The sequence below is a fragment of the Athene cunicularia genome, assembly GCF_003259725.1.
Source record: "Athene cunicularia isolate RWA chromosome 7 unlocalized genomic scaffold, athCun1 chr7_part1, whole genome shotgun sequence".
Taxonomy (NCBI): domain Eukaryota; kingdom Metazoa; phylum Chordata; class Aves; order Strigiformes; family Strigidae; genus Athene; species Athene cunicularia.
The window spans coordinates 36,411,213-36,433,588 of NW_020799107.1; the positions used below are offsets into that span (position 1 = coordinate 36,411,213).

The 22,376-nt window shown below is 43.3% G+C and overlaps 1 protein-coding gene across 10 annotated transcripts in view; it reads right to left on the reverse strand.

The window, feature by feature from the left end:
* Positions 1-22,376, reverse strand: part of CACNB4 (calcium voltage-gated channel auxiliary subunit beta 4) — a 68,305-nt gene that overhangs the window by 14,328 nt on the left and 31,601 nt on the right. For all 10 annotated transcript variants that reach the window (XR_003398759.1, XR_003398761.1, XR_003398760.1 and 7 more), the window contains exons 2-11: positions 20,763-20,882; positions 20,290-20,412; positions 16,245-16,375; positions 13,876-13,952; positions 13,481-13,500; positions 13,286-13,366; positions 11,094-11,152; positions 7,153-7,262; positions 5,426-5,577; positions 2,560-2,655 (exon numbers count right to left, since the gene is read on the reverse strand). Coding sequence is in view for 6 of the 10 variants with exons in the window: in XM_026852133.1 (XP_026707934.1) it covers positions 2,560-2,655; positions 5,426-5,577; positions 7,153-7,262; positions 11,094-11,152; positions 13,286-13,366; positions 13,481-13,500; positions 13,876-13,952; positions 16,245-16,375; positions 20,290-20,412; positions 20,763-20,882 (969 nt within the window). In the remaining 4 variants the exon portion in view is untranslated. The remainder of the gene's footprint in view (positions 1-2,559; positions 2,656-5,425; positions 5,578-7,152; positions 7,263-11,093; positions 11,153-13,285; positions 13,367-13,480; positions 13,501-13,875; positions 13,953-16,244; positions 16,376-20,289; positions 20,413-20,762; positions 20,883-22,376) is intronic.

Here is a 22,376-nt window from a genome sequence, read left to right on the forward strand (position 1 = left end):
CCTCGTTCCAACCAATGTGAGCAAACCAAAGTGGAGTAAGAGGAAATCACTGTATAAACAGCAAATAAGGCTGTGAAACATGCACGGGCTTCTCTGTGCAGGTGGAAAAATAAATACACCTTTCCACTGTGAAGAATGAGTAGCCGATTGTTCTGTGTGTAAGCTCAGTGTAAATACCACAAGCTGTATTCAAACAGGGGCAGGTGCAACTCCACTTAACTTGGCTCCCGCCCATTAAGCTTTAGGAAGGTATATGCTTTTACATAAATTATTTTGTACTGCAGAAAAGCCCACAATTTTTAGTTAATGGGACCTGAGTGGCTCCCAGGAATTCTCTGTCATCATTTTAAGAGATAACAATTCAGTAGAAAATTACACGTGAGAAACGTAATATAGCTGAGCTCTCAGAAGAGCTCGAGATGGCCTGAACAGCTTCAGTGCTGCTCCAAGTGGAAAACAAGGACCTACAGTTACTGCACCCTGAAGCTTATGGCTCTCTGCAGTCAGGCAAAGAGCTGGATGATACGTGGTCGCCAGCTGCTGCGTCCACAGCAGGACGGTGCTGATGGGGCAGGAGGGTGGCTGTGAAACCCAAACCTGCCAGGGAACAGCTGGGCAGAGCAGGCACTGCAAAAAGGGCTCTGAACTGGAGAAATGGAGAAACAGCCACCACATATGCACACGCCACCACCAGCCCTTCGCTGGATTATTTAAATTCTTGCTCTGCATCAAGGGTAGGAGGAATTTATATCAGATCTCTCACTCCGGACACATTCTTAAAGCATTTTGCTTTTAGATAAGGAGGAGAGAAATTTCAGTCAAGCCTATTACCTTTTTTCCCTGCTTTCTAACATTTCAGTGTGAATCTAGTCTGAACATACACCAAAAAACTCCAAAAACCCTGTCAAAATTCAAAGTTTTCACTAATTACTCATTTTGTATCTGGCTGAAACTACTGAGCAAATGGAACCTGACCTCACTAGCAGTGTCAGTCAGCCTGAAACCGTGTTTTCAGAAAGTTGATCCATACACAAAGAATCACCCCACTCCCTTGCTAAGCCAAGGCAGAATTGTTGGGCAGATCCGAGGCCTCAAAGGTCTCTTCCAGGCAGACAAGGGCGAGCGCCCCAGTGCAGCAGAAGCTGGCAGTCTCCACCCGTTAGCCAGCGTTTAGGCACGGTCTGCCTGATGGCAGGAGCCTTAAGTCAACCAGTGGGCAAGAGGAGAGAGGAAGGGAAAGCTCTCTCCAGGTCTCCCTTTCTGCTGGAGAGTGCCACCATTCCCACCAACAGCAGCTCTGGGACATCGGAGGGGCACGAGAGCACCGGCCTAAAGGAAACGTGGCTCAGCCTCAATTCCTACCAAGGGCAACAGTTAAAAAGCAACATGTATCCCTATAATTTGGGAGGAGTGCCCAGAAATACCTGAATCATCTTTTTATGGCCAGTGGGGATGAAAGAGGAGGAGGCTGTGAGGTCTGGTATCTTAAGAAGCATACAAACCCAAATTTCATGGAAATAAATCCTTGGGGATCATTACTCCAGTATAAAAGCTGCTTGGACTTTGTTGCTTTCATTTGAATTGAGAATAAAAAGCCATCCAAAATGGAGGCAACCTCTTTAAGGTCTACACAGCACAAGGCAAAGTCTTCAGGGAGCATTATTTGACCATGAGGGTCGGGCATTTGTTCTGCTTGATCTCGTGGAAACCTTTCCAGTGTCTAGTTTGAATTTTTCTGAATTTATCTGATTTCAACTCCCAGATTTGTTCCTAGATTGTTCCAAGACATTTTTTTTTGTCAGCACTTTGCCTATTTTAAGTCAGTGAGCATGATCATGGAAAACTTTCTGGTGTCCAGGTTGAATTTCTCTAAATTAATCTGATTTCTACTCCCAGTTCTTTGGCATGAGAAAGATGGGCAATGGGCAAGCCCTAGGCTGGACTGCTTCAGCATTCCCCTGGTACGAGCACAGCTATGACACCATAAAAGCAAGCCCACATCCACATCTGTTTCCACCAAGCAGCTTTCTCTGTTGCAAAAAACAGGCATGGTTTTCAAAAAGAAAAGCAATTTGGGGCTGCCCTGTCCAAACACCTGCACAGCTTTTCCGCACAGCTCCTGCCTGCCTAATCCTCTCTCCAGGACCTGTGCTCACACTGGACAGGTGGTGGGTTTGGACTCACTGTGCAGCTGAAGGGAAGTCCTCAGCAGCCTCCTCCCAAACTGGGAGCCTGAAACTTTGGCCCCTCGGGACCTTAAGACAGAACGGCTCCACAGATGATGTCATTTGAGGGAAGGTTTACCACACACGTCATTTCTGACCTGTCACCTTGCCAAAGATCATAACGAACCCAGCACAGGAGATAATCAGGATGAAAGTATCAAACAACTTGTTTCTTAGCAATAAAAGCTGATCGAGGGTTACAGTTGCAGGGCTGCCTGAATTGCCATAAAGCGAAGTGATAACGCATAAACTCGGCTATAATCAAGGACCAACACAGCAGAAATCTTTAAAACTCCACGTATCACAAGTTCTTTAGCCTTTCTTCTGTACTTACTGGTGGGCATTGTGCAAGTTTATCAGCTGCCACCAACTGAACATTCAAGTGTTTACTTTGTGACTTTCCTCTAGATTTAATCAGTCGCTGCAAAACCTGACGGAGGAAAAGAGGAAAATGTGAGTTTAAGAATAACATATCTCCATAAAGCTCAGACTGACACCCCACAGGAGGATTACCAAGCTCAGAAGCTCTCCACTATGTTTAACAAAACAGATAAAATCTTGTCCTTGAATCTAAGTACAAACCTTTCTGATAACCTCCCTGGAAGCTGTGCCTATTTCCCTCCGCATCATGTTTGATCCCTTGAAATATTTCAAATGCAGTGTGAATGGTGATTTTGCTTTATTCTGCTTTAAGTAATAGGTTATTTTTGACAAATGTAATCTTCTAGAGGACCACAAAAATTACACAGAATTATACTGGATTGCTGGATTGACTGCAGCACAAGAGTAGCCACCTGTTAATTAACGATATAACTTTACCTTTTCTTTTTTTTTTTTTCCCCTTCCACTGTGTTCATTACTAGGATTTAAGGGGTGGAAAAGGTATGAATCCTAAACTATTTCTCTGTAAAGTTTCAAAGAAAACGACAGGATCATAGGACAACAGAGTATTTTTTAAGTCAGAATGACCTGTGCCAACCCCTCACCTCAAGTTAGGTCAGCTGGAGCCCTCGGGCTCTGACCCAGCTGAGTTCTGAACATTTCCAAGGAGATCCCACCACCCCTCTGAGCCAGGACTGACCCATCTTCGCCCAGCATGTGGCTGATTCTCTGCTGCAGGGGCACACTGCTCCCTCCTGCCCGAAGCGTTCCCCACCCAGACCCCCGGGGTCCCTGGCTGCGGAGCTGCTCCCCGGCCCAGGGGCAGGGCTGGGAACTGGCCTTTGCTGAACTTCACGAGGTGTCTGACGGCTCATTCCTCCAGCCTGCCAAGGGCCCTCTAAACAGCCCTGCCCTCGGGCACATTAACCTGCCCCAGAATCTGCAACTCTGTACATTAGCAAAAATGTTAGTGGCCCCACTACAGATCCCCAAGTGACACCACTGGTATCTCGCTGCCAGCTGGACGTTGTACCTCTGACAGCACCCTGAACCAGCAACCTGTCCCACCTTTCACCTCTCTTACAGCCCACACTTACCCAGCCCGTAACTCACCAATCTGCCCACTACAAGGAGACCATATCAAAGCCTTGCTAAAGGCTAACAACAGCCACTGCTCTTCCCCTGTCCGCCGGGGTCATAAGCTCATGACAGAAGGCAGACAGGACGGTCAGGCATGATCTGCCCTCGGCAAATCCCTGCTGGCTGCTCCCAATCCCCTTCTTGTCCTGCATGTGGAACAGCTTCCCAGAGGATTTGCTCCACACCCTTCCCAGGGACTGAGGTGAGACTGACTGGCCTGTAGTTCCCCAGATCCTCCTTCTTACCCTTCTGGAGAACATGTCACATCTGCCTTTGCCCAGTTATCAGGAACCTTCCCAGATCACTGTGAGCTTTAAAAAGTAACAGAAAGCAGCTCTGCAATGCCATGAGGCTGCTCCTTCAGAGGAATCTCATCTGGTCCCTTGGTCTTGCCTGCGTCCACTTAGGTGGTCTCCAGACCAACCTTCTGCTACTGCAGGTCCCTGCCACACACCGCCATGGGCCCACACTTTTCTTAGCTTCCCTTCTGCTTGCCACGTTCTTACAGAGCCCTTTTTGTTACCATCAAGATCTCTTGGCAGTTCTAGCTCCAGCTGAACTCTGGCTTGCCTAACTCCCCCCCCTGCAGGGGTATTCCTCCCAGGACACTTGTCCTTGCATCCATCTTCCACGTGTCTCCTTCCTGTGTCTGAGCTCAGGCTGTTCCCTGTTCACCCACACTGCTCCTGCCCAGCTCCACGCAGGAACAGATCGTTCTTGTGCCTGGGGGAAGCTGCCCACAAAGATCACACAGCTCTCCCGAGCTTCTCTGTTATCCAAGACAGTCTTCTACAGGATCCTGATGAACATGTCCCTCAACAAAGCAGTTCTAGGGTCCAGGTCTGCATTTCTATTTGTACTGCTCACTTCTCTCAGGATCTTAAATTCCACCATCTCATGGTTGCTGCAGCCAAGACTGTCCAGGCCCTTCCCTCCCCTGTAGCAAGTCGAGCAGAACCTCCCTGATCAAGAACTGGCGCAGGGCGCTCTGCAGACATCCCTGATGGGTCCCCAGGTGCTGGGCAGCCTCCCCACCATCGCTGTGTGGATTCTGCGAGACCCAGAGTCTCTGTCATGACCCCCAGCCCCGCACTAACAGCCGCAGCAGGGTCCGTGCTGCGCTCCTGAGCGACGGTCACACTCCAGGAGCTGCCCAGCACCCTGGGGAAACAGGTCCAGCCCCAGCTGTGGGTGCTGTACTGGTACACCCAGGGGGAAGCCACAGAGAAAAGCAGACAGGTTTTGTCTGTGATCAACAGACAACCATCATTAATTGGGAAGTGGGCAGAGGGCTGGTGTCTTCGCTGAAGCTCAGGCGATGGTTTGGGCTTGGAAAAGGACAACCCAGGAGTAGAGCTGTGCTGGGGAAGGGGGGCTGCAAAGGCACTGCCAAGGGGAACTGATAGCTACAGAAAGAATTTGCTCCTCAGGAATTTTTTTGTTTAACGAAGGGTGCCTCATCTAAGGCTCAGCCTGAGGCTAGGTTAAGGTTTAGGGAAAAAAAAAAAAAAAGACAACTGCATCACACATTCCCTTGTCAAAGCCCTTGACTTAAAAATTTTACTGTTTTTCCCTTCACCTCACTCTTAATTTCTCCACGTGCAGATATCACACCACTCGCTCCCACACTGCCCTCCGGGTCCCTCTCAAATGCACATTGTAAGGGTGATACACATTACCTTTGGAGAAGACACTTTAACATGGACAATAATTGGTGCTAAAGATGTCTTGATAAGTTGTGCAGGGTGATTGATAGTGTCTGCATCTAGGACAACCAGTTGTAAGGACCTTGCCAGCTCAAAGATTCTCTCAATTTCACTCTGTACTTCAGCTAGTAAAGGAAAACAGAACAGGTGAAAGGCATTCAGCCCCAGCATCACTCAGACAAAAATATCATCACCCATTTATTGTCATAGACTCTATACATTCAGTATATGAACTCCATAGGCGAATTAATGTAATTTCCATTAAATAACCTATTACTCAAGGCAATTTTAAAAGTAAGTATTACCTTTGAGACAATTCTGTTGCCTGAAAATACATCTGTACTGTGTTCCTTTATAATATCTGCATATATAAACATTGGGTACAATTAAATGCATGTTTCTATTACCACAAAACAGACTTAAGCATATTTTACAAATCTGCTAAATAGCTTAGGAGTCATAAGACTTTTTATTTTAGACAGCAAGTCTTAAAACTTTTTTTTGTTCTCCGGTTGTAATTCTGATGTAACTTAAACAAGAGCCTGTATGAAAGCAGAACAGTGACCTCCTAATTCTGTAACCACAAAAAACTGTTTATGTTTAATAATTGACAGGGGACTATTTAAAAAGACACCAATGGCAACGTTCACACAAAAGCATTTTCGTCTGAAGAAAAAGGAGAGATTTATTTCCATGTAAATTTTATTTCTGATATTCATTTTCTTACCCTTCTTAATGATCCACATGCATGTGATGAATTTTAAACAGATAAACTCAGCACAAATTGAAGCCTGTAAGTTATACCACCAAAGCACAAAAGAGCTGTATGTCAGCAACTCACATGCATTTAATTTGCCTAAGAGCTGTTCCACAGCACAATGCATGGTCACAGGCACGGGAAGATTTAGCACTCACTTTGACAGCACGTAATTTTGGGGTGCCTACTCCTGTACTAGAACACCAACTAGAAGTGAAGTGTCCTACGACCTATACCTGCAGTTCAAACAGTCACTCAGGGTATTAGAGAACTGGGTTTAAGAGCATTTTCCTCCTGAGAAGGCTGAAAACCAGCTCCTCCGACCGCCTAGGACAGTGTCCCAGAGACCAGGTTGTTGGCATGGGTATGCCACACACAACTTTCCACCCTTGTGAAAGAAATAAAAATTCATCAGGCCAGTGCAACCCAGCTGTCATGACACTGTGAAGAGAGGGTGGGAAGACCCAGAGTCTCACGGCTAGACAGCAAAATTAAGCTGTAGCTGTTCAACATTAAACACAAAAGCAGTCCCAGGAACATGTTTCCTTCTGGCTGGACCAGGTACAAGCTCTTTGGCACCCTGTGGTGTGGAGGTAAAGGCACAGGGCTGAGAAGAGGGAGCTGTGAGGCCAACTCCCCCCAGGAGGAAACAGCACTGAACCCACATTCTGACTGCAGGCCCCTAGCTCACAGCAACAACATTTGCTCTAGCCCAGGTAATCGCTTAACACGAGGCTACTACAGTACACTGTGCTCTCTTGCCCCTCCTCAGCCAGGAAAAAAATCATCTTCCATTTGGGTATGTGAAATTCAGAATGACACATTAAAATGCTGCAGACACATTTAAAAATTGCAGAACTGCTGACATCCTGAAGGCTGAAAGCCTGTCCCTTTCCTCCAGTATGTAACCGTGTTCAGAATTACATCTGTGCCAATGTCTTACCTAAACTGGATCTTGTGTTTGACCGCTCAATTATTGCCCTCTTGCTTGGATTATTTAGAACAGACCTCTTAGCAAGAGAAATGTCAGCTGTCACTCTAGTTATTGATATCCTATGAGCAAGAACACAGGACAGAACAAAAACACAGGAGTCAGATTTTCAGTGCACCGTGCATGATTTACAGCTACATTCCATTCCAAAGTACAAATACAATAAAATACCACTCAGACACGTTTTATGGCTGAGTTATGTCATCTTTAAAGAACAACTAAAAGGAAATGCTGCATAACTCTGAAGTATTTTCTATCTCCTACACTACTGTAGACTCTGGTGTATAGTTTCTGCTATTCTACTTAGTGCATTAGTTACCTTTTCTCCTCCCCTACTCACTTGTCTCCAACATGAATTTACACAGTACCAGAAATACTACAAGTTACTCCAGTCTTAGGGCACACAGAACACCACGGTCGTAACGGTAACAGCACTTCTCTTTGCAGAGACTTAAACCATTGATTAAACCTGACACTGCTGAAGGGAAGGAAGGGCCATGTTTGGACATTTGCGTGGAGCAGGTCTCTCCTCTCCGAGTGCCTGTGAGTCACTGAACAAAGGTGCTGGCTCTGGGAGGCTGCTCCTCCAACACGCACTCTTGCTTTTCCAGACGGGCACCTGGGCTGAATGACTTGGCTTCTGGCTGAACAGGAGAAAAGTGAGTTGAGCCATAGCTATCTGTACTGCTGGAGCCCCCCCTTTAACTTGAGGAAGGTGATGTTGTTACTTGATCTGTCAGTGAGCCGACAAGAGACAAAAGGTTCTAAAACAAAGACCACACAACCACTTCACATAAAATCCATTTAGGAGAACTGTGATGAGCCAAAGAGCCATGAATAATGAAAAGAAAGCAAGCTGAAAATGACTAGCAGCTGTTCCACAGAACCTAAGATTTCTGCAGTGAAATTATCAGATGGAGGGTTAAAAAGAAGTAAAAGTATTTTTCTACATAATACATAAATAAATTTATTGCCAGAAAATACAGTAGAGACCCAAAGTATAAATGAGTTTAAAAAAGAAATGGGAGAAATTAACAGATCACAGGTCTAGAGGTGATGACAGAACACGGTGATCCAGATCAGCCTCTGGCTCAGGGAGCTCCTGGCTGCTGGAATGACAGACACATAGCAGAGGAAGGACCACAAACGCTCCCCTCTGTGCCAGACACAAGAAGCATTTCATTCTTCCCGAGTAAGAAGTAATCTTAAGCATCACTGTTGCTGAAAGATGTTAAGAAAAAAATGTGCCTTTGCTGTGTTTTGTTTACAGGGTGTATAGAGCCAGGCTTGGTCTCTGCAGCAGCGACTAAACACAATGCATTTTGAGAACAATGCTGTAGCAGCCATCCCCTGAACGCCCCGTGCCAGCCAAGCTCTAGCAGGCTCCTTTCAGCAGGCCTGTACAACACACAGAGCCCTCCAGCCTTTCCTTTAGTTCAGCGGCCAGAAGAGGATGTTGCAGTTACAAAAGGAGGAGCTGACAGCAGCCAAATGTATTAAGAGGTAGGGAAAGACTCCTACTAGTTCACGTCTTGCTGAAGTCTTTTGAAAAGCTCCTCCTTGGACAGTCATTTCCTTTCTTTGTAATATGGACCTGTCACAAAATTGCAGAAGAGATGGAAAGAAAGAAAAAGAAAAAGAGAAGAGAGGGAGGAGAAAGACTGCAAAGGCACAGAAGTTGGCAGGAGGACCAAGAAGCAGCTGAGCTGCCTGAAAAGGAATTTAATGCCTTTTTCTAAAGTTACTCGGAGCTAAAGTCAATTGTATCAGCTTGCTTGTGGCATTTCACTTCTTCAGTGCTGAAATTTCATACTTCTAGTATTGCTAATGGCAAGAGGATTGCCAAAAAATACCTCACTCCAGGCAGAACTTCTCCCTTTTGCCCCTCTGTGCAGACCAAGGGCATGGCAGGGGAGAAGACAGAAAAGGCAAGGAGCAGTCCTGCCTCCCTTATCATTAAGCAGCCTAAACAGGTGCATCTAAGCGTGCTTCACATTTTCTTCTCTGTATTTAGGTGCTGCCGATCTTCAGGGAGCAGGCCTCAGCGGAGTATGTCCTCACATAGGGTGTAAAAATATACCTCATAAAGGATATATTTATAGCATTCATGTCGTGGCAACTGGAGATGACTTACCCCATCCAGTTGCTATGGTTTCCTACCAAAACCAACGACTCTGAGTTACCGTCGGCACGCGCAAAGCTGACAGACACATGTCAACAGCTGGAAGAGAACGTACACCTCATGCAAACGGGCACTGGGGCTGAGGCAGCGAGCTGCAGGGGAAGTCCCAGCGCTCAGAGCGGGGAGCCGAGGCACTGCCAGGGCGCACGAACAGCTCAGCAAAGTGACAAATTTAACTGCAGGCTGCCACGTACAGCGCTTCATCTGTCAGGTTTGAAATCCGTCACTACGTCGGTAGGATCTGCTAAAATCACTTGAGCTGGGCAATTAAAAATAGGGGAGGAGGTGAGATATTTTGCCCAGAAGTTGATGATTAAACATTTAAGCTGTTTATGGGTTAGTTCAGCACTGCCACCTCACTGCGCCCCAAAAGGCACCTTGACCATAAATCCCACTCCACTTCTGAACAGCAGGCTCTATTATTTTCCCTGTCCTAGTGCCAATGTTTTAGGTATTTTCAAACCTGACTTACTGTCATATACTAGCTAGCACAGTATAAGCTCTTCTTCACAGTTCAAATATACTGAACAAAGTCGGATGAAGGAAGGGCAGAATATCCAAGATGTAGCAGACACCTACGACTACTGACAAGCTCTGGTGGCAAGAAGAGATGCCACAGACCAAGCCTATGTTCCTAGCAAAGAAATCCAAATTATGCCTCTCACAGCTCAGCAGAAATACTCTCTGTGTTCCAACTGATCAAGATGAACCCTCCTTACAATTTCTGAAGTTCTGACACACTTATTTAAACTGCCTTTTAAAGTATTTTTGACTACCAAGAATATTTCAGAGTTGATTTTTCTTAGGTGTTGGTCTGAAGCACCGTTACTGCTCCCTGTTGAAATCTGATGTTTCTGATACTTATTTCAGAGCTAGGGTGCGATTAATTTTATTTAGAGAACATCCTGCTGTACAGGAGACTGGAACTTCACAAAAGGTGCTGGAATGAACCTATCCCAAATAAAGCAACTTCACAATAAAATCAAGAGGCATTTATATTTGCTGTCTGCACCCTTCAGTGGCTGGCTGAGCAGGTCCAGCAGTACACACATGTATCCAGTGGTTACGAAATTTTCATATGCCCAGAGGATTGTGAATAAAACTGTGCTTTTATGTGCCATCAGTCAGGCTTTCTCAACTGTTTCAGCTGCGAGAGGAACTGGACAGCTCTTTGAAACAAGAAAGCAATCCACTAGGGTTACTTTACCCAATGCGCAGGCAGCTGCGGCTGGGAGCTCGGAGGGAAGAGGGCCAGCAGCGAGCCAGGCTCTGCCCAAAGGGCTCTTCACCAGCTGGCACCAATTCCCCCCGACTCCTGGCTGAACAGGGGGCACAGCCTGCCTCCCAGGGCAACGTTAAAAACCTAAACCTGGTAGTGCCACCTTTGAAGATATTTTAGCCCTTCCCATGTGGCCCAGTCACCTTTCATCTAGATTCCTCCTGTAACTTCAGGCTGGTAAACCATCGAGGCAGAATTATTCTATTAAATTCAACAAATCCTACTACAGACGGAGCAGATATGAAGATACATGCACTTCTAGTAATACATTAGCTGGGTTCCACCCCACAGCTGGCTCCATTTCAGTGTTGATACAAAGCCAGTAAATCAGTTTTGTACATGCACCAATCTTCCTGCATTAAAAAAAAAATTACTAAAATGTTAGTAACACATGGAGTGGGAAAAAAGCATGAAAAGGACAGTATTTCTCACCTCCCATCAAACCTGTGCTTCAGGAAGTCAAAGAGAGCTTTCTGCATCATGTCTGTCACCTTTGCAGAGGTGAGGAAGATTGAGCAGGGAGGATTGACAGGGAGAAAAAGAAGTCAAAAGTAAGGAAAGAGGTAAGTAGAAGGTAAGGATACTGCCAACAATCAATACCTTTTATAGGTAGCAATCATTTAATTTTCATGCTCTTGGCAGCACGCTTTGTAATAAATACTTGCAAGTTTTCTGACTCATTCTCCAAAACGCAGAACGGAGGACGTGAGAGCTGTCACTCCTCCTGCTCTTGTCTTGACTTGCACCGAGACATCAGAGCACACCTCACCACCTTCCAGAGCAACACCATTCCCAACAGGCTTCAGCACATGGCAGGAGCATTAGGGGACTCTTCGGCTTGAATAGATCGTTTGGTTTTTTCCTACAGTAACCTTATTAGAACTAGCTTAAAACTTCAGACACAAGATTTATTGTGTTGGATGACTGATATTCTCAGAGGCCTACAAGCAGAAAAAATGAATGTTTCTGTTGTTGTACAAGGGAAAGCATCTGAGAGCAGCGCAGCCTCAACAGCTGTCATCTCCTTTATTGAGTGAGCTACTTGTCCTTTTTGGGACAACTCAGGCTGACACCTATTATCTCCCAGTCTAGACAGGAACTCAGTCAAAGCCCCCAGGCCTCTGGCAGTTTATTTCTCCTAGGTTGTCTTTCAAAACGGTTCTTAGGGAATTTAATCAAAAAAAAAAAAAAAAAAAAAAAAAAAAAAAAAGTCTACAGAATTTTCCCATGAAGGTTGCAAAGTAAGATCAATGCATTTCTGTTTTGTAGACCACTATTTGTAACCACAATTAATACTGTGACTGCGCTACCATTTATATGTTTAAGATGTCATGCTTATATTATTTTCTTAAACAAAGGTGGGGCAACATTATTTGTAGAGGTATGTTTGAACAAAAAGCCTCTATCCCCTCCGAACCTGAGAGTCCCCAGGCAAATTAATCTGTGGCGCAGCACCACAAAAGTCAACACGTGAAATTTACTCCTGTCAAAAACCATCACCATAAAATTAAAAGGCAGAGAATAGAACATGAAGTACCTAATTCCTGCTCTGCTGAACTACACTTTCAATCATTCTTACCTAAAAAACAGTGCAAGGACATATTATACTAATAATGGTGCCATGTTGTAATCTTCCAAAAAGAACCATTCCAATATGTTTAATAATATCCTATAAAGTACTAACAACATTAATTAAGCTAAATGAAGCGTATCTTTGATTTTATGTTCATGTTCATTTAGTTCCTAATTCAGCAAAACACTTAACAGATGGTTAAGTTCACCAAAATGCCCCTCTAAAAGCCTGTGCTCGTTTAGCACATGTTAAATGCTCATTTGAATCTGCAGCAGCCTTGTAAAATGGGCGTCCTGTTTATCTGTGCGTGTTACCGTACTTACTTCCATGTTAAACAGAAGCAAATCATTTAGAAGGGTTAAAGGTTTCTTTACATATATATTTCAATACGCTAATAATCTTTAAAAAAAAAAAGCCAAGGAAACATGCTGAAATAATAATCATCAATTCCCATATTCAGTTTCAGGTGCTGGACAACAAAACTGAACATTGCAACAGTGCAGCTATTTCATTTGCCAACACTGAGTTTCGTGGGAAGATGTAAAGTTTTTCTAAGTGAGAAAAGGAGAACAACGGGGAAGCTTCTTCAAAACGTTGCTAATTAAGTTCAAAGCATGTGCGAGTTTGACTAAACTCTTACATGTATACAGAAGTCTAGCTAGTGAATTTGACTGCTCCAACTTTCTCTTGTAGTGGACACATTCTCTTTTTCTTACTTGACTTAATCCAGAATGACCCTACTGAAAATAACAGATTGTGCACTGTGTTTAACGGAGTGAAATGGCCAACAGAGCTCCAGTGTACTTATGTTACCCACCCTTCAGCTGAGACATCACAAGCAACAGACACTGCTGCAAGGTAGAAAAAAAATATATCTATCAGCTGGTACTTCACCCAAACGGTGCAAAGTGCTAACTATGCTCTTCAATCTTAAGTCATATTTTTGACAATTATTTAAGCCAAGATCGCTTTTGCACTGGACCACACACTGAATGTACTGAGGAAGGTTATAATTAACAAAACAGTAATTGCCAATACCTGGAATACATACCTCATAGCCTTTCAGTGACGGACCCACCAAGACAACAGGTCTCATTGACGGTACCACATCATATGGGGGAACGTGTTCTGTCTAGGAGAAGAAAACAACCCTTCAAATCATTAACAAGAGAAGATCCCTATGAAAACCCTAGGAATTATGTATTAGAATTGACTAAAATAAAATGGAAACAAAAGTACTACTCACCACTTTCTGTTTCTGTTTTGCTAAAAGACCAAATGAGAACTTGGTTAAAACACACACACGGTGTATAACAACCATTAACACTTGCAAACACAAATCCCTTGTCAATGCACTTTTGATTTCTCTCAACACACCTCCCTTTTGGTCAGCCCTGTTTAAATTGGTCATTCATCCCATTCTGGGGCAGCTGCCACTTTTCCCAAGATTTTTTCCCAGTCCCTTAGCAACTACTGCATGTCTAGAACTAGATGTCTTTCTCCACCTCCGCACGCAAGCACTTTTCTGCAAAATGTCTTAATAAGTCAGCAAAGGGGGGAAACCTGCATTTTTCATATACGGTTTTTAAAATAGAAGTATTAGAAATAGCAAGAGTTTCCTTAAATAAAATTCTGTCTTACCCGTGGAAGTCGGTGTGGCTCGAAATGTGCCAGAAACCATTTCTCCAAGACTTGAAGAAGAATTTCCACTTGATTTCCTATGGTATCAGAAGAACCCCATTAACACCAAGCACCCAGAGATGCCAACACGTGAGGTTTTAGGCAGCAGTTATGAGAAAACACACGGTAAAGGAGAATCTTCACCCATATTCACTCTGCAAGAAAGCTTCCTCTGAAAGGAGAGGTGAAGAGCACCAGGCAGGGTCACAGGGGAACCAAAGTGTCTGTAATTAAGCCGACCTCCATGTCTGGAAGAGCTGGGTACAGGCTATGAGGGGAGAGCAGGCATCACTAGAGACTGAACAAAGCTTTTCTGTGATCTGCCCGTAGGCTGGGAAACACAGCAGCTCTAATCACAGCCGACTGCTAAACTCAGAGCCTAGCCCAGCCTGGCACGAAATCTCCCACCCAGCACCCCTCTGCCTTGCTGGGTCTCTCTGCCAGCATACACAACTAGCCAGACACATCTCCCGGGAGGGTCGGGATGAAAACTGTTGGTTTAAATGGCTTCTGTTGTGTAGCAACAGTGGTTTAAGTAGCTCCTTTCTCCATGGGCTGTACCTCCCTGCTTCCAGCCAGGCAGCGCTGCCCTACGTGATGTTCCCAGCAGGACTGCTGGTGCAGCCATCCCACAGCAGACTGGAACTGGTCTGGGGAGGGGGAAGATGCTCAGGTGAATCAGCTCTCATTGAGCTCAGGGCAGAAAGGAGAGTTCTGTTAAAGCAGCCTGACTACCACAGGTGACACAGTCCCAGGTCTTTAGCACAATATCTACAGTATTTTTCATTACGTGCAGACTGACCAGCAAGAGGACACTAGTCCCAGTCAGCATTTTCTCCTTGCTTTCCTGCCATATGCTCTCCAGGAGCAGGGATTGTTTACTCCTGGACTTAGCAAATCCTTCATAAACATACACTAGACCCTAGAAACCCTCTTTTAATAGACAACTTTTCACTGCCTTACTCTGACAAAACTAGAATTCTTCATCATGTCAGGCCTTGATATCACAGCTAGTCACAGCTTTTAAAGAAATCTTAAGGTACACATACTGTATGACTACATCTAACAAAGGCGCTCAAAAATATTTTATCGTTATACACTACTTTCAATTTTATCATACAAATCCAGAAGTGTCAGTACAGACTACTTAAAATCTTAAGAGATATCCTTTCGATATTTGCCCTGGCTCTGCCATACTTGATTTTATTCCTAATATTCTCCACAGGTGAGATCAGACATGACCAAGAACTGGTGATTCAGTGGAGTTATGCCCACTTACAGAAGCAGAGAATTTTTCTAATAGGCTGTATCTGTAACAGTATCCTAAATGCTCCGTTAGTGTCCATCTCTCTGAATTAGATAATCTTCCTTCTGTACATTGAGATACGCTGGCTTCCTCTGAAGCTATTTCAAAAGTATAAAAGCAATTTGGAAGAAGCACAGTTAATGCTGTTCAATCATTCTAAAAACATTTTCCCAGATGGTTTATACTTGAAATGATTTCTGACCCTGATTAAGTATATTAGTATGCCAATTCCCTGACAGTACTATAGAGGCTAAATTATGCTCCTTTAACTGCTATCTATTAGGTCCAGATTCAATTGGCTCACGTCTCTTTACTCTGCAGTACTAAAGATTTTGTTCTCCTTGTTATCTATGTGAACTTTTAAATTTTGCTTTCAATTAGTGGGAATAATATGCTAGTAATATTTAAAAAAAAAAAAAAAAAAGGGAAAAGTATTTGTGTTTTCAGCCAACAGAAGAGTGACTTCAGTGGCTAAACTGAGACTATAAGAAACCAGTTTTACTTCCTAGACCTGTGACCGTGTTTATATTTTTCCAGGGACTTGCAATCTCCAGCTCTAGCAGTGTGGAGACACAGAATGGTCAGGCTGGAAGAAGAAGAATCAAAGAAGTCCAACAACAAAGCTCACGTCTATAAAGTTTGAAAAGTCTTGCTTTGGCCAAAATGGACAGAAAAAAAACAGGAAGAAAAACCCCACAACATTAAGAAAGTAACAGCTGGGGAAAAAATCTGGCAGCCTTTGAGCACCCAGCTGACTTAAACCCATGGGGATGTAAAACTCTCTAGCCCTTCAGACATTTCTGTCGTTACCACTCATACTGTATTTCCTAAAGTCAATACACAGTTTTTTCTTGTTTTTCATCATCAATATCTAACACGTCTATTCTCTGCAAATATGCATTTTCATTTGGAATCCCAAATCAAACACTCTCTCCAAAACGCACTGCAATAAAAAAGAACCAAGTGACCTTTGAAAATACTGCCCGGTGTCAGAAATTATTTTAAAAGGTTACAGCATTCTTACCCTCCATGGAAACGTCCTCTCTTCTGCTCCTGTTGAATGCGGATATTCTCCAGTCTAAGCGGGCTTGGAATAAAGCCAATCTCGCAGCCCTCCTTCACCAGCCTTCCTATCCACCAGTCATTATTATATTTCTGGAACACAGAAAGGTTACTGGCTTCAGTTCAAAATGCTCCATGTCCAAAACTCCCTTATTTTGTTATCCACAATCCTTAACACTGGTCAACAAAACCCAACTCACACTGATGTCTGAATGCTGGTCAATCCCTGTGAATGTGACTTAAGTGAAAAGGTGTGAGGCAGTGTTTGGAGGGTTGACGTCCTCTTTGCAGCTGTAGAGTGGAAAGCGGCATCATCTGCAGCAGTACTGTCTTATCTCTGAACTGCCCCAACACATGCTCCATGTCACCAACTACGGTGACGAGTGTGACGGTGATTTAACCAGACAAACTGATTTCTGGTGCACCAAGGCCACCCAGCTTCCTCACAGCAGCCACAGAAAACGGTCAAATGTAAAAATAACATCTTCAGATCACCCCCAAGGTTCCTTGTAAACCATTATTGGTTCCTTATAAAATTTAATGGTCTCTCTAAACCTTGTAAACCACCATTACTGGTTCCTCGTAAAATTTAACAGTCTACACCAAAGATCATCATCACCACCACTGCTATTTTTCCTTTCCAGGTAATTGTACAGATGTTATTAACATGTTAGCCCTTTGTAAAAATCTTGTATGGTGGAGAAGCTCTATAAACACCACTCCAGAAACTGAACTAAGGACAGAGCAACCTAAGACAACATAGAAAACTTGTCAGCTCCTGCAATGAACCAAACCCACACCTGGTTAATGCCACGGCAGAGCTCTAATACAAATGAGGCTTTTACAGAGCTGCTGCCCAGCAGCGGCGGAACTCTTTGGAGGCATACACTTTTAAATGTAGGACAGTTGAAGAAAAAAGCCACTTTTAGGAAGAAACTTTAATATATATCTGAAAGTATAAAATTTAATTTTATCATTATCCTTTAGTAACATATGTTTTTCTGCATTATTGAAAGTCTGGCCTAACTCTAATGATGGAAAGATGAAAAGTAGTATCAGCGGATGTCGTAGTGGAAAAGGATTTGTTGTTCTTGGCTGCCAGCAGCACTTCTGAATAAAAATATCTGAAAACCTTATACTCTGCTATGCTTCATTAGGCACCTCAGTGTTCAAAAGAAACATTACTTTTGACAACCGACTTTCAAGTCATTAAGACCAGCACGAGTGTACCAATTTTGTTTGCATGCCTTGAGGAAAAAGTTATCACAGTCTTAAAAATGATCAGTTTTCTTGGCTCCATATCGTAAGTTCTTGCAGAAGCACATAAATACCATGTCCTAGTTGTCAAAGGTACAATGATGCCTGACTGAAGTCTCTCAAACATACGGAGCCTCAGCATCTTTGAAAAATAAATTAGCCTTTTTCTTAACCCATATGTACACACAGATATTACTATATACAGCTAAGGGAAATGCTATCCTTATACCCTCATCTTGAAAACCTCTTCTCTTTATATAGCTGTTATTTATGCAAGAGGTTCCATTATTCTATCATTTCAATGTTTTAAGTATCTATTCTTCATGCTGTTATGACCCCGATTCAGACAATGTCAGTAAGCAAAGCTTTATTTTAAATATGTTGCTTCTGCTTAAGTCAACAGAACACTGTACGTTCTTTAAAATAGACAAATACCTCAGGATCTAGCATTCTGCTGCTGTAAATCAGTGAAATCAATTGATGGATTTCAACCACTGTAAAACCTGAGTCCCATGAACATTACCCATTCTATTTTGGTTCTAAACGTCTGGCTTGAACATGGGAATCTTTCTTCCATTAGCAGGTCATGGACCTCTGAGTGATGCCTCTAGACAGGAGATCAGAATCAGCGTTATGCTGAGAATATCTGAACAATACAAATGCTAACGATGCAGCAAGGAACGCCTGGGCTATTTGCATTAGGTCATTACCTCCCATATGTTATCCTTTGCATTCAGCATGTGGGAGGACTACAGTTCATTCCTATTGGTTGCATTGTCAGTAATTGTTGTCACCTCATCTTTTAAGTAAGCACATAATGTATAGTCTTGTAGGAGACCGATGAGACATACAGGACACATTCTCAATATAGCAACTCATCAGTTACTGCTGATGTTTCATCCTGTCAGCAGGGTGACCTTACTTCTTTACCTAGTTTAGCACTATTCGAAAATCTGGAACCAGGCTTGTTCTAGCCCAAGCAAGCAAAACACTGAAAAACAAATTCTGCAAAGCCTTCTCTTCCATGCAGCTAGGTTCCAGTATGGGGAATCATTCCTGAAATCCTACAGTTACAGCCACAGCTTCAGGCAAGCTGAAGGTTTCAGCGTTAACAAAGGAACTGTGCCAAACCCTTAGAAGAGCTGACAAGTACCAGTAAGGCAGATGGCTTACAGTTCAGGGGCTGAGCGATCCCGGCCATTTAGATCTTGGAAGAACACTCAGAGAATGCCAAGACTTGGGACACTTCTCTGGGAAAATGTACAGGGCAGAACGATAGGAGGTTAGTATATTAAATTCAATCACTGGCCTGACAATTAAGGTAGCCACATCCTAGGAAAACCAAGATCAAATATTTGTTTTAATGGTGATGCACAGTTACCCAAACTAACTTACACAGGACAACATACACTAGAAAAATAGTATGTCAGGTAGAGATATTTCTGGTGTGCGTGGGGAAACACAGGGGAGGGCAGCTGAGAAAGGGAGCTGGGTGCTGTACTGGATGCAGCTGTCTGCATTCAACTGTGAGTGCCAGCAAATGTCCTTTTCCTGACAGGAAGCAGGTTTAGGAAGTGGCGTACACCAAGGGAGTTGAGGTGTGGTGCTAGACAGAACAGAGCACATTCCTGGGGAACCAAGAGGAGAGGCAAGCAAACCTGCATGCAGAGATAGGAGATTCAGTGCCCCACTTCCTCAGCAGGGGCTTTAAGCACTGCTCCACATGAATACTTAAAAAAAAAAAAAAAGCAGCACACAAAATAATCAAACAAAAAAATCCAAATCAAAATTCTATCTCTTTGTAGCAAATTGAGAAAATGGAACCAGGGAATCAACTGCCTCTCCCGTGTCCTTCTCAGGGAGAAAGAATTTAAATCAACCCCCCCTGATCTGCCACCAATCTCTGTCTCTAGAGGTGCAGAAGCAGGTGTTTTCCTCCCAAATGTGCTCAGTCTAAGGGAGATTGGTGCTCTGAAGCGATGAAGGACACATGTTGAAAGAAAGAGACAAATGAGTACTGAACACCCTAAAATAAACCCAGAATGCAGAGATGAAAAAACGTTTTTGCAAGCTGCAAGCCTATGTAGAAAATCTACAAAACAACAGGGGTTTATGCAAATTTGGAGGGCTCACTTCAGATGAAGAATTGCAGAAAATATGCTCAACTTGCAATAAAATGTATTTTTCTCTACCAAAGCCATACTCAGGGCCCATTTATTCACATTCCTTTTTTCTTACTTTCGTATCTGTCCTATTCAATATTTTATTTTCTTATTGTATTATCCTAAGTTTTATTTCCTCCCTTACAAGCCTATCTGGTGCTTTATGAAGACCTGGTGTAACCTGGTGCTACTCTACTTTCTGACCAATAGAATCCCTTTCATTACATAACCTCTGATCCATCACAAACTTCATTTGATGAAAAGAATCTGAATCCACCATGTTGAAGGGGATGTAAAACATAACAAGATGCTATTTCCTTCCTGTGACATGAAAATTCAACAATTAGTCAGTAATGTCAAGCATTAAAAAAGTGCAAAATAATCACTCCAGGGTGCTGGAACTCTAAAAAGACTAAAGTACCACCACATCATCGCTAATCAGATGGTTGTGCTGTGCTCTCCTGCCTCCACTCAGTTCTCGGCTCTCTTTTTAATCTGGAATGGCTCAGCCTCGAGTTTTCACATCGTAGTCCTTGGCATGTATGAAGATTCCTTTTCACATTCCCTTTTACCACTTTGTGGTTTTACCTCTTTAATGTGTAGGAAGTCCTTGGCATCAAAAGAGATGGCAGTGCTCGGGACAGGAACATCTTCATCCAGAGCTCCACAGTAACTCACATTAGTCTTAACAGCAAATGCTACTGGTTTGGACTACAAAGAGAAACACACATCACAAACAGTGGCAACTTTTCTGAATCAAGAATTGTACCCAATTACCAAAAACCTAACTGAGGACATTTACCAAATACATCAAAATTCAGACCTAATAATTTCACACAAGCCCGCAGAGTTCAGCTCCCTAGAGTCTAGAAGATCCCCATTTATACGAGAATATTTACACTATCTTCCCCCAAACATCTTGTCTGCAGATAACCTGACTCAATTGCCAAACTATTTCGAAAGCTGGCATCATCACTATAAACCAAAAGTATCAATTTTAACACTAGGCCAAAGATAAATGCCACATAACTTAGTTATTACTAAAGTTGAAAAGAACACACCTTTGCCCTTTCAAGTTGGATAGCTGCTTGTTGTTCTCTTTCTTGGCGGATTGCTTCCCTATCTTCTTCCAAAGAGACATCAGAGTCTGAGGGTCTGCTTGTGTACGAATCTGCTGAGCCCTGAAATGAAATTCATGTCACTAAGAAAACAGATGGAAGAAACAGAAAACCCCTCCCCAGTCAGATTCATAAAATACTTTAAAAATATTTGTTTCTTAGTTTTTTTGAGTGGCTTTTACATATTGTTGCTAGTGCAGAAATTCCACAGTACTTAGCAGAGAAATAACCTGACTTTACCAATCAGGCGCACTAAGCTAAAGACAAAAATCCCAAGAAAAACCTCTCTGCCCACTTTCAAAGAATCTCTCCACTTTCTTACTGACACAGTGAAATACAGCTCAGTTGTGGGCACTATCCAGCAATCTTTATAATCTCTAAATCCTGCCTGACAACCTTAGATTCAAGACTGTCAAGGGCTAGGTCACATCAAATATAATTAAGGTATTATAAAGCTTGGTTAGAATGACCCCTCCCTGTAAATACAGGACCATTGTATAAGTACTTCCCTCCCCACCGTGGGTGCCACTCACATAAAGCTTTGTTCTGTGCTTCAGGAGGGAAAAAGTGGCAAAAGTCACATTATTAACAGCTACTCACCAGGGCAACACAAAAGCTATACAATGATATGAAACGAAAACAGACACACGAGCAGAAGCAGAATACAACAGTCTATGAGGGAGGAAATAAGGCACTGCCAGTTATGATTTTTTTTTTGTCTGGGATGTTTTTCAGGGTGTCTGGGAACATCTGAAGCAAGCAGTGGCTCCTCTTCCGTTTCTAAAGCAACCTGACTCCAGTGTCCTACACAGCTGGTCTTTATGTTCGCATGGAGCCAACTGAAAGACAGGGGTTTAATCTTCCAAACCAGCTAAGATAAGGTAAAGGGAATGCTTACTCATGATGAATCTGAACTACCGGTCCCCCTCTCTCCAAACCTCAAACACAGGCTTGAGCCAGAAGTCTAACAAGACTAGGACTCAAACCTGGACTGATGGAGGTGTGTGCAACTGGGCATTCAGGCAAAAGGTCAAGTAAATTTTCACTACTTTTTCCTACAGAGATTTCAAAATCCTCAAGTCTAGCTCTAACTTTCCACTCAAGGGAAACGTATGTCCTTTGCTGAGCCATTTGCCAAGCAAATGGAATTTTTACTAATAAATTAATACATCTGTCTGGTGAATGATGGCCTGTGCTTAAGCCAGACTGCAGCCTTGCAAGATCCTGTTCTGTTCAGTACAGAATTTGACTAATTGGTGTTTGGGTCATTAGCCTGCTCCCAGCTCTGTGTGTCAAGCTCCCCAGCCTGACGCTCTGCACTGGCTGGGAATGCCTGCTATGAAGGGTGGTCTATAAACTTTAGCATAAATTGTTACATATAGATTGCATTGTAGTCTTTTTAACCTACAGATTTTGCATGTCCTAGGAAAAATAACTACACAAAAAGACTCATAAAAAAAGAGGAGTTCAAAACCATGAGGATAATGCAGAGCTGCAGAAGGATCCAGCCCCAGGACTGTACTTGGCAGGAGGAATATACAGCAGCGTATGACCACT